Source organism: Lissotriton helveticus, chromosome 9, assembly GCF_964261635.1.
Source record: "Lissotriton helveticus chromosome 9, aLisHel1.1, whole genome shotgun sequence".
In the NCBI taxonomy this organism is placed as follows: Eukaryota; Metazoa; Chordata; class Amphibia; order Caudata; family Salamandridae; genus Lissotriton; species Lissotriton helveticus.
Genome location: NC_136070.1, coordinates 596802245 through 596815017, shown reverse-complemented (window position 1 = coordinate 596815017; position 12773 = coordinate 596802245). Strand labels below are relative to the sequence as shown.

The window sequence follows — 12773 nt, the reverse complement described above, 5'->3', positions numbered from 1 at the left end:
TTTGCCCAGTGGTTCCCTTTACTTGTCACTCATTCACAGTATTCACGATCTGTAGCCTGTTCACGATTTAGTCTTGTCATGTGCATGGTCCACTTCCTACTGCTCTCAGTTCATGCTATTGATTGTCAGTGCAGGTTACTCTGCTGTGGCATGGGTTAGGGGTGTCTGTGCTTGTCCTTGCTGTTCACTAACCCTGCACAAATTGTCGGATGGAGCAAAACTCTGTTTTCCCTTAGACAAAACACTGGAAAGATAGAGGCGCCACGAGTCAGGGAAGCTTACCTACGTGAAGTGGCTTGACAGCGACTTTGTCCTGTGTTCTGACCACAGGAAAGGGTAATGGTGTGGGGCAGTAAAAGTAATCACCAAAGAGTAGTAACCATCCTGAGACCCGGTTAGCTGTGCCACCCTGTTCCAGGTCTTAGAAGCTGCTGCCTTTCTGGGTACAATCTCCTGCAATTCTTTTTTTATATTTTAAATATATTTTATATATGTTTTTTAAAGCATTGGACAGAGCTGAATCAGTATTGTCCGTTCACATTTATTTTCTAATTTTGATTGGAATCATTTTAAAAGAAAAAAACTGTTTAAAAGAAAATAACTTTTCATACTGTCTAATGTAATATGCTAAAAAACTAAAGGAACAACTTCAGTTTTTAGAAGTGCTCAATGATACTACTCATTGGCAGAAATGGTCAATGCTTTCAGTAAAGATTACCTTGATGGTGAACCCTGATTCCAAAAAATCACTTTTTGTTAAACCTTTTTGTGAAGGAGGAATAGTGAGGTTGTCTGAGAGTTTTACATTGCTTCAATTTTGTTCCTTCCTGTTTTGCAGCTCTGCAGACCCCCGCGGTCAGTTCGACACTCTGGCCTGGGTTGAGCGTGTGGTGATCTTGGGATCTGCAAAACCAGCCACTGTCTATGTTCGACTTTCTGGTGAGTATTTGCCTTTTTTCAGTAGCCTGCGCTACCGAGTCTTGCTCCGAAGGGAGGGAGATTCATGACCTTTTAAATTGGCACTAGAAAGGTGCAACCATTTCCTCCTCTCGCCCCAATCTTGGGACATCTTGCAAGTTCTGTATGACCTAATTCCACCTCTGCACTGATGAGGTCTGTAACTGATCAGTGTGATCTGCCTCTTCTTACCAATGCTTTTCTCCAGTCACTCCTTTTATATTTCAGTGATCTACATTTAACCTTTTCTGTGACCCCTCCACATTACTGTCCTTTCTTAGTCGCCATCATTTCTACCTTGTTGCTTTCCCCTTCTTGCATACCTTCCTTGCCTCTTAATTTGCTGTCATTTATTTGTATTTACTGTAGCAACAGAAACCTGAATAAAAAATACGGTTCATAGGAACAGTTGAACAGTATGTAGTCTGTTATAAGCATGGAAACCTACTGAGGATGTTCTGGTTATTGATCGGTGATAGGGGTTTTACATAGACAGTATGAATATGTCTTTAATTTATATACATTTACAATGTCCGGTTTAGTGAAGAGCGCTTGGGGTGTAGATGTTGACGATGTCCTAACATTTGGTGATCCTCGAGAGCAGTCTTGATGCTGGTTAGCGGAAAGCATCTTTCAGATGGGGGAGAGCTCCATTGTAGGGATGCCAGTAAGTAGAAGGGCCAAAATCAGGAAGTCGCACAAAGTGGGTTGGGGTAGACTAGGGTTTAACATTCCATGAACGAAACTTTCAAGTTCAAACTTACCTGCAAAGAAGAGGCAGTTTTTGGAAGAATTATTAAGGCTTTGAAGATCAGGATCAATAACTTATAGCAGGTTGTTCTTAGCTGACAGATAGAAGTGTGTTTGGACAGATTATGATGGGACCCTTGTGGCACATTTCAGTGCTCTATCTAACCGGGAAAAAGAGTACACACAAGCTCAACTAGAAGACAGTCGCGATAGTAAAGTAGAACTTAAGCCAGTGTGAATATTGGTGACTTCTCCATGTGAAAGGAAATGTGTAGACACATTTTTCAAATAGGCAGTAGTTGCAATGTGGCTGTGGCATGTTCATGGAAGCTTTGCCATGGATAAGGAGATTTATGGTTCACAGTGTGTGAGGTAGAATGTCTTGGAGAACCAGATAGGGTAAAGCAGGTATGCAGGTGCTGAAGAGGTAGTAAAGTAGATTATTTTAGTTCTAGTTGATTTAGCCTAAGGTGATCATATCAGTGGCATTTGACTGTGAGGCAGTTGGAAATTTGGGTTTGCAGGTTTTTAGTGAAAATTATGTAAAAAAAAAGTTGGGTTTCATCTGCATAGAGATAACGAGAAATTGGTGTAAGTTATGATTTGTCTGGGAGGCTGAGATATACGGCGAGACGAAACACTGCTAAAGGGTTTTACAGAAAATGGGAGTAGGGAGACAAGTTTGCAGCTGTTGATGGGTCTATTTTTTGTAGAGGTATTTCCTGATCAGTTATAAAGCAAGTCCCTACAGGTAACGGTGTTAGATGTGTGGTTTAAAGGTGAAGTCATGGGTTTTATGATTTGAGCACGGACTAGGCCAAACGATGCACATGATGGACACAACTTCGAGTGTGGCTCTTTGTTCAGCAGATGTGTACCATTTAGCTTCTATTCACCACTCTTCTTCTCTAGGTGGGGTGCTAGTTACAAACTATAGAATAACTTGCAGTGATCTTTAGGTGGGACAGAAACATGTCTAAGATATTTAGCATTTCTATAAAGCCTGAACTTCACAAACATTTTCAAGGAATAGACTAATGGGAAGGAATTCATAGGCACCAGTCCACAGTGTGGTAGATCTTGACCAACTAGATTTCTATTTCCTTAGTTCAAGAAATATTGCATATGTGATGTTTTAAATGCATTCCGTCATGTGGTTTATGTCTTGGTGATAATCAGGAGGTGATCCATCGTTTGGCAAAGGTTTGTACATTTATTATGCTTTCTAATCTATTCCACTGTTGCATACTTTGTATAAACCATAGCTAAAGTTTTTTCTAAATTCCCCAAGAGGGCACTGTTTACCAAACCTTCGCCTAGCAAAGCACATCACACCAGTGCTCCAACCTTGTCACTGGCTCCCTGAGGTCAACAGACTAATCTGTGGATGGGCCCATTGAGCAATGCAATCACTCATCCTTCATTCAAGTAAAGCTCCAGTGATACTGAACAGACATGTCTGTTCTAGACCCCTGTAGGAAAGTGCTTCTTTTTGACATGGTCACCTCCACTTTTTGCCTGTATTTGGTGTGATTTTGACTGGGAGTTGTAGGAAGCTGGCTCCGCATATACTATATCAAAGTAAGGTTTAGTGTGCACAGAGTCCAGTGAATCCTCAAAGGGATGCAGAGGCTAAAGTAGATGATACCTTACTCTCTATTTGTGGTAGTGTGGGCAAGCAGTAATGCTTTATCAGAGGTCAGTGTTAAACATTTATTGTACAAATGATGTCACACACTCGGAGACTGAACTCTGACCAATTTTTTTTTTCCAAAAATATTATTTAGTTGTATTTTATTCTAGAACTAGCCAGGCCTTGTACAGGTAAGTGTAATAGTACTTTGCAAGAAAAATGCAGTTAAATACAGTTTGGATGCAGTTTAATGCAATTGGATTGGTTACAGGTGAATCACTTGTTCATAAAACAATGGGAATTACTTTTCAGATTACTTTGTACTTTTCCAACTCCACACTTCAAATATTTTTCACAGAAAAGCAGTCAAGGCAATCCTATGGAGGGGAAATTAAGTTATCAGTTGAACAGTAAGTACTCCGTTTAGGGAGTTGGTTTTCCAGGGTTAGTACCAGAGTTCCCCCAGGGCCAATGATACACTCTCAAAGCACCCTTAGCGGCACTAGGGCGGCCGGGTACAGAGTGCTGAGGCCCAGTGTTATCCAGTGAGGAATAGGGGACCTCCGGTTGGTGGCTGCTCACGGGCAGGCCACAAGGTTGAGGGAGCAAAGCTCCTGGACTTAAGCTCAGGGCAAAAGGGAGTTCAAGTAAGCACTGAAAGGACACCCACAGTGGCACTAGGGCGGTTGGGTGCAGGGTGCTGTTTTAGCGTCCGGTGCCTGTTACTTTCAGTGAGGATTGTCAGGTTTGAACAAACACTGCAGGCTCATCCACGAAGATCCTCTGGAGGCGACTCCTGGTTGGAGAGGTAAGTTGGGATGCCTGGATACCGTTGGTTGGACCACCCAAGGCCATGGGGCATCAGGTGCAGGGGTCTCTTTTGGCGTCAGAATCTACTTACCGACTCCGGTCGGGGGGGATCATTCAGAAAGGGGCTACAGTCGTCATTGGGAGACTCTAGGCAGGTCAGGGATCACCAGATCCCAGGACAGGATCGCCGGGGATACCTCCTCGTGGTGTTGGGCCACTCTAACTCGAGCTGTGGGAGTCTGGTGCAGACTCACGGATTTAGCTGTTGGTGAGCAAATCCGGGGCTCATGGGAGTCAGTCTGGTTGGGAAAGGCAGGGCCTGTCCTCTGGGTTCCTATTATGCCACCCTACAGTGGGAGAGTGACATAAGCCTCTCTGGTTGGCTGGGTCCCCCCCATCTTCAAGAAGGCGAGGACTGAGTGTTGTGCTTCACCTTACCTCCCCCACCTGAGGGGTGGGCTTGGCAGAGGTGGGCACAACTTTCCTCTTAACTTAGTTTTCCCGCCGAATCTCCCACCCAAAGTTGGGATCAAAACCGGTGTGGGCCAGTTGCTGAGGGCAGAAATGGCTGGGGCAGCTCACAAAGGCGGCAAGCCTTTGACGCTTCTGTAGTAGGGGATCTCTGTGTATAGTCATAATCTAGTGAATAGTCCCGCCCATGTGCGGGGACCCCGGAGCAATCAAAAATAATCTCTTAAACTGCCTCCTTTGCAGCCCTGCATAGACACTTAAGAGAAAATCAAAGACAAATAATGCAGCCTATAATTACAAGGCTACACTGGCCAGTACTTCAACTTAAAGTGAAAAGGATAGCCAAATAAGATAAAATTTTACACATCTTGCCAAGTTTCACCCATAGAGAAACTTCCCTTCACCAAAATCCTTGAAATGATAGAGAGGAAGGGTTGGACAGACAAGCCCCCATAGGCTGCCATTATGTGTCTGGAAAAGGGATACCGTGCCTTTTAGGAACTCTCCAGAGACCCTCAGTGTGAGAAAGTGCCATCTTTCTTGCCTTGGTATTCCCCCCCACTTTTTTCTGAACTGCTGATGTGCTTGACTGAGTGTGCCCTGGGTCCCTGCCAACCAGGTACCCAGGGCCTGTGTTCCTTCCCTAAAAAGAAAAGCTATGCTGAAACAAAATACCCAATTGGCACCTCTGGCCACCTGTCAGCCCCCAGTAAATGGTACTCTAGGTACCCAGGGCATGGTGACCAGAGGAGACCCCTGAGGGCTGCAGCACTTATTGTGCCACCCTCAGGGGCCCTGTACCCTGGCACCCACACCCTGCCTTTGCAGGCTGAGTGCCTAAGTCCAGAACTAAAACAAGAGTCGACATGGCACACATCCCTGTGTGCCATGCCCACAGAACCCACTGCCCGACATACTTCATTCACCCCTCTAGCTGGGTTCTCTATGCCAGAGGTGAGGACACAAGGGCCTGAGCCCTGTGCCCCTACAGTACCCAGGGCCATTCCTGGGCACTGTAAGTGCAGTGATGCCATTTAAGAGTATATGGTGCCTGGAGGTTGTCATTACGAACTCCACAGCACCATAATGGCTACAGTGAAGACTGACAAGTTTGGCACCAAACTTCTCAGCACATTAAACCCACACTGATGTCAGTGTGGGATTTAATGTAAAATGCACGAGAGGGCATCTTAGAGATGCCCTCCAAAACCCGAACCTACAATCCACGTCTGGTCTGAGTGGCTACAGATGCTGCCACTCAGCAGACATGTTGCCGGACCCCTGGGTGGAGAGCCCCCTCTCTCCTGGGCCTGCAACAATACACATCCTGGGTGAGGTGATATGTCTCCTCCCCCAGGATGAACAGGGGGAAGCTTCAAAGGCATACCGCCTCTGAGAGCTTCTCCAGACCATTTGCTGTACCCAGCAACTGGCCCCCCACCCGTTCTACCCCCACTCTGGCGGGAAGACTGGCGGGAAAAACTACATCAAGAAGGAGGGTGTGCCAACCTTTGCCAACGCCACCTCTCAGGTGGAGGAGGCGGGGTGAAGCACGACACCGGGCTCCGGCCATCTTGTAGATGGGGAGCCATGCCCAATCCCAGCTAGGCTCCTGCCCCCCTCCACAGGAGAGGAGCAGGCTAGGGTTGTCCTCACCCCAGGACAGGGACCCATTGGTCCCTGCCCTTGCCCTACCTGTAACGCCCCTAAATGTATTATTTAGGGGCTCCCTGAACCTTCCTTCCTCAGATCCCGATCTCAAAAGAAGAAAGTAGATCAAGAAGAAGACCCGCCGCGCAGCTGCTAAAAGGACAACAGCAGCTTACTTGGCCCCAGCCCTACCGGCCTGTTGATCCTGGAACCTGCTCCTGCCTAATCCTAGGGACCTCAGCGGACCGCAACCTTGGGACACCCAGAGGACCTGCCTGCCTTGACCCTCTCGAAGATTGGGACGCCCATCAGCAGAGGCTCTGCTGCAACAACCCACCTGATGCCCACCAGGAAGCTCCGGACCAGCCCACTCTGCACCAGCCGAGCCCGGGCCGGGCCAACCCGAACCAAGACCGCGAGGACGACCCCCCGGCGACTGGGACCCGAAGTCCAGTGCCCAAAGACCCTCCTCGACGAACCAGCCAACTCCTGCAGACTCAGAACCAGGGGCCAAAACCAAACGCGACCAGCCGAGGGTAAGCTTTTCCGACCCCCAAAGACACCCCTGCACCCGGCGCTCCGCGGCCCCCTGTGCCTCCCTTTGGGGTACCTACCTGTGCTCCAAGATCCCAACTTACCTCTCGAAGTGCTGGTCGCCCCTGGAGAGTCACAGTCACCGTCCCCGAGCCTGCTGCCTTTGTTCCTTTTTCAAGATCCTCATTGGATAACATTGAGCGCCCGACGGCTCAAAAGCACCCTGCACCCAGCCGCCCGAGTGCCGCTGGCTGTGACCTCTCTGTCCTGTCTTACTCCCCCCCCCCCCCCCCTTTTGCCCTGAGCAAGTGACCAGGAGCCCAGCTCCTAGAGCCGCGTGGCCTGCTAGCCAGTCTCCACCAACCGAAGGCCCCCCTTCCCTCATTTGATAACATTGGGCCTACACCTACCTCTGCACCCGGCCACCCCTGCGCCGCTGGGACTAAACTAACTGTACTCACCTGATCCTGGGGGACCCCTGAGTCTACGCCCAGAACCCTAACTTCACCAACCAAGTACTCACCTGGAAACCGGTAATTCACTTACCTGCCATTGGATAACATTGACCCATTTTTACTCTAAAAATTTTTGTGTGAAGTTTGGAAAACTGAAAATACTCCTATAAAATCAGCCAAAGTCCGAATTCGAAAATACTCACCTGTGATCAGGAGAGAAGCCAGTGCTGTACGTTTCAGCCCAGTACTGAACCGCAAAAGTAATCCCTAGCGGGTTTACTAGTAACCTGTATTTTCTCCATAGGAACCCATTGGCTGCTTTTCTATGAAATTTCTTCGAAGTGTCTTCTTTTGAAAACTGTAAATATTCTATAAAAATCGTACGAAATACTGAAACGCAATTACCTACCTGTTTTGAGTTAAGCCCCCAGTGCTGGACCTAGGAGACTAGTGCTGGGCTACAAAAGTAACGCGATCGTAGTTTACCTGTAACCTGAATTTCCTCCCATTGAATAACATTGTCAGAATCACCTTGAAAAGTTTCTAAGTGTGAACTTTTAAAACCGCTTTATATTCAAGAAAATTCCGCACAGTAACTAAAACGTTTTTGCTAATCTGGTTTCAGCTTGCACCCCAGGACTGAATCTAAGATCTAGTCCTGGGACTACTAAAGTAATCCATAAAGTAATTAACTGTACTTACCTATGAAAAACCCATTGAGCTCAATGCTAGAGTGTGTTTCAGAACTGCATTGCTTATTAGCTATCCTGTAATTATTGTGTGTACAAACTTATTGCTCCTCTGCAAAGTATTTACATGAGTACTCGTACCTTGAAAAAGTATATTTTTATAACTGTTGGTTCTAAAAATAAAACAACTATATCTGAGGATATAACAACAATTGGCCTGGAGTTCAGTTCTTGAGTGTGTGAAACCTTTTGCTGACTGAGTGTGTACAACAAATGCTTAAACACTGTCCTCTGGTACTGCCTTACTGCTCGACCAAGCTACCACTTTGGAGAGTAAGGTCAGTCCTGACTTTAACCTCTGTTATACCTTTGGGGTTTGTGGACTCTATACACACTGTACTACCTTATTGTCCAGTATATATAGAGCCACTTTCTCACACTCAGTATCCCAGGATGCACAGCCAAAGTCCTCTTACTTTCAGTTCTTTTTTCCGGCTCCTGCTAGCAGGACCCTGGAGAATTGAGCTCTCCCTTTTTAGGTCTCGCCTGTCGATGCGCATGCGCATCGAGCAAGCGAGACTATAGGGGCTCATCCACTCTTTATCCACACTGCAAGGAATCGTGGCGATTCCTTGCAGTGCCCGTGACTTTTAAGGTCAATGCGCATGCGCATTAAGCTTATGCGCATGCGCATTGACCTTAAAAGTCACGGGCGCGTGCATGTCCGTCTTTGTTTACCCGCTCCGCCCCCTCCCGCCGTGTCGCCTTGCCTACTCTCTTCCACAGCCTCCCCCAGCTCCGCCCCCTCACTACTTGATTGCACGGCCGCTAGGCCGTGCCTCCCCTACTCTCCTCCCCCCTCCTCCTCTCCTCCCCTGCCTGCCTGCCGCTAGCCTTGCCTACTCTCTCTCGCACCCTCCCCCAGCTCCGCCCCCTCACTACTTGATTGCACGGCCGCTAGGCCGTGCTTCCCCTACTCTCCTCCCCCCTCCTCCTCTCCTCCCCTGCCTGCCTGCCGCTAGAAAGCATGGGATACTGTGCTGCCTTAACTATTTGCTATGGCCATGTTAAAATCAGAGCCAAGTCGTAAATATACATTTTTCCACACCACTGTTTTTTCGATAAAAACGTGATTATTCACAGTTTACGCTGCTAATCCGTGACCAAACAGACAATATGAAGCTCTGAGTCTATTCTCTTCCTAGCGTGCTGTGACTGCCTCCCCCGCTGTATCCCCTCACCCCCCCCCCCCCCTGCTGTATCCCCTCACCCCTGGTCTCTCCCCACGTCTCTCCGTTGCTCTCCCCTCTGCTGTCGCTCTCTCTCTCGCTCACTCCCCGGCTCTCTTCTTGCCTTGCTGCTGCTCTGCCTCTTTGTGTCTGATCCCAGGCTCACATGTCGGAGCTGGCAGCCCCCGCGGCTAGTTCCTATCTGTGCGACAGCATTTTTAATTTAACACAACCGCCTTTGATGTTTTCAAATATTTATAGCCAGCTTCAGAGCACTGCAGAAGTGTTTCCATTCAGATGGAACGGCTCGGCTCGCTCTCCTCGTGCAGGCCCTCTTAAACTCGGATCCCGCGGGATTTAGTTCACGCGAAATTCTCTCCGTGTCTCGTGCTTTTCTGTCTCTTTAACTTTTACTTTCCTTTCACAGCCTGTCATATGTTGTTGGACTCTCCCAGAAATAGCTAATGGATCGAAATATCAGAATATACAGAAAATCGAAAACTGCGACCAAGAAAAGCTCGTGCTGAGAAGTAAATCTTTAAATCTAAGAAGGACTTTGCGTGCTTTACAAGTGTTTACAGGGGAACAGCGTAGAACTGCACAGTTAATTTGATAGTACAAGCACATGCAATGGATGCACTTATTTCATATCTGTTTAATCCGTTCATTTTAATTCCTTTGGTCGCTTTAGTTCTAGTCATTATTTCTTTGCCTCTCCGATTGCGCTCTTCAATTACCCTCCACGCCCACAATTTATTTTTCTCATTCTCTGTAGTACTCTGCCAATTCTCACAATGTCTACCATTTTTCGAACCCCGCCTCCCCCCTCCCTCCCAGCCTCCACAGTTTCCGCTCTTCCAATATTCTGAATATTTCTGAATTGTTTCGTTTCTCTCCCTGTATGGAAGTGTGAAGTTTAGAAACTACCTGAAAACGTGGTTATTGAAGCAGGCTGTACACTCACCCTCAACCCCTCACTCACCCTCACTCTCACTCATCCTCACTCACCCTCAACCCCTCACCCTCACTCACCCTCAACCCCTCACCCTAACTCACCCTCACCCTCACTCACCCTCAACCCCTCACTCACCCTCTCACCCTCAACCCCTCAACATCAACCCCTCACCCTCACTCACCCTCACCCTCACTCACCCTCACTCACCCTCACCCACCCTCACCCACCCTCACCCTCACTCACCCTCACCCACCCTCACCCTCACTCACCCTCACTCACCCTCACTCACCCTCACTCACTCTCACCCTCACCCTCACTCACTCTCACCCTCACTCACCCTCACTCACCCTCACTCACCCTCACTCACCCTCACTCACCCTCACTCTCACTCACCCTCACTCACCCTCACTCACCCTCGCTCTCACTCACCCTCAACCCCTCACCCTCACTCACCCTCAACCCCTCACCCTCACTCACCCTCAACCCCTCACTCACCCTCACTCACCCTCACCCACCCTCACCCACCCTCACCCTCACTCACCCTCACTCACCCTCAACCCCTCACCCTCACACAGTGCAATAGGTCTCGGAGCATTTGAGTTAGAGCTTTTAGAAATGTTTATGGCTTTTTTTTTTTTATTCTTTAGCATTGGCTACAGGAAACAAAAATGCTAAAGATTTACACAAAAACCCATAAACAATTCTAAAAGCACTAACTCTAATGCTGCGAGACCTATTGCATTTCCAATGCTTGTTGGGTATTTCTTCAATTTGTGGCACTTTTCCAGTGTTTTGAGTGTTTCACTCGACGTCTGGGGTCTTCCTCTTGCTGTGTTTTTTAACCAGTTTTACCACCTCTTTTTGTCTCAAATGCCAGCTTTATTCGACAAGTGCCCTGAGTGTGGTAGGAAGAAGGCTAAATCTGACCCACACAGAGTATGTATTCTCTATCTCCCTTCCACCCATGTCCCTGACTCCTGTGATATCTGTCACTCTTTCTCCAGGAGGACCCTGCGTGACAGGGAGAAGATTTGTCTCCAAGGCCTGGAGCAGAGGAGACAAGAAGAACCAAGTGGGAATTCTGGGCATGGACGTACTCGGTCATCATCCTCTGCCCTTGCTTCGGCCTCTGGGGGCGCTCCTCAGTCAAGACGTCGAGGAGACGTTCAAGGACCAGGACAGTGTCCCCTGCCTCAGTGGTCAGTCTGTCATCTTCAACGGCGAGCTCCCGGTCGCGGCGGCGCCGGCGCTCGGCCAAAACAAGGTCTGCCTCCAGAACATTTTCTTCGAGGCCTGCTCAGAAGAAGAGGAGAGTGGTGAGGTCATCGGAATCGGAGTATTCACGAACCTACTCACCTTCTAGGCCCAGGACGCCTCCACCGCTGCCTCCGAGGATGCCTCCTCCGCAGCTTCCTCCTCCTCCAGCAACGATTCCTCCTCTGCCTCCTTCTCCACTTCCACCGCCTCCTACACTGCCCCCGCCTCCTCTTCCGCCTCCTCTACAACCTCGGCCTGAGGTTCTGGCTCTGATTCCTCCGCTTCCGCCTCCTCTAAGACCGGCAGCTCCGGCGAGGCCCAGGAGATCTAGATCAAGGTCTAGAGGAAGGGATCTCACTCGTAGTAGACACCGCTCCTCCACAAGGTGGTCCCTTCACCGCCATCGGAGAGACAGGTCGCGGTCCCTGTACACGGGCTCCTCGAGTGACCGGAGGTATTCTCCAACATTATCGGAATCCCCTCCTACGAGAGTGTCACCTGTGGACGACGTGACATTTCAGGAGGTGCTGCTGAGGGGGGCAGCGAAGTTAGGGATCACATTGACGGTACCCACGCCATCTACCTCTGTGATCTTTGAGACTTTGCACAAACGGCATCTCTCTCGCCCGTTATTGCCCTTGGTGCCAGGACTGGAGGAACCGGCCATGGAGCTGTTTCTGACCCCGGCTTCGGTAAAGTCGGCTCCATCTCGGCTGCAAAAGAAGTACAGGCCCCCGGATTCTGATCCGGCGTTCTTGAGGTCAGATCCTGTACCGGATTCTGTCATTGTGACAGCAGCTAAGAAACAGCATGCTACTGCCCCGTCTTCTACGGTGCCTCCGGACAAGGAGAGCCGTCAGATGGATTCAGCCGGACGGAAGGTTTGCAGTACGGCTGCCACATCAATGAAAGCGGCGAGTGCCTCAGCGCTCTTGGGTCGCTATGAGCGCGCTTTGTGGGAGTCTCTGCAACAGTTTATCGAGCTCCTTCCGAGGGATAGGAGGGAAGACTTTCACGAGATATTGAACGAGGGCATGATGGTCTCCAATGAAGTCATCAGCTCTGCGGCGGACGCCTCTCTCCTTGCGGCTCATGGTTATTGCCATGACATTAATTTAAGACGCCATTCTTGGTTGCGCCTTACCTCTCTCAAACCGGAGGCGCAGCAGAGAGTCGCAAATTTGCCGTTCTCTGGATCGACGCTCTATGGGACGCATGCAGATGATGCGGAAGTAGAGACATTGAAGGCCATTGGTTTGGAGAAACCAAAGGAACAACGGAAGTCCTTCCGCCCGTTCCAGAGGAGATATGGTTCCCAGAGGCGAGGACAAGGTAGTCAGGCTGGCCAGCAGCAACAATAGCAGCAGCAGTACCAACGGCAGC

The 12773-nt window shown here is 49.1% G+C and overlaps 1 protein-coding gene across 2 annotated transcripts in view; it reads left to right on the top strand.

The window, feature by feature from the left end:
- Window positions 1–12773, top strand: part of GANAB (glucosidase II alpha subunit) — a 238707-nt gene that overhangs the window by 203458 nt on the left and 22476 nt on the right. For both annotated transcript variants that reach the window (XM_078660606.1, XM_078660605.1), the window contains one exon: window positions 839–939. In XM_078660606.1, the coding sequence (XP_078516732.1) occupies window positions 839–939 (101 nt within the window). The remainder of the gene's footprint in view (window positions 1–838; window positions 940–12773) is intronic.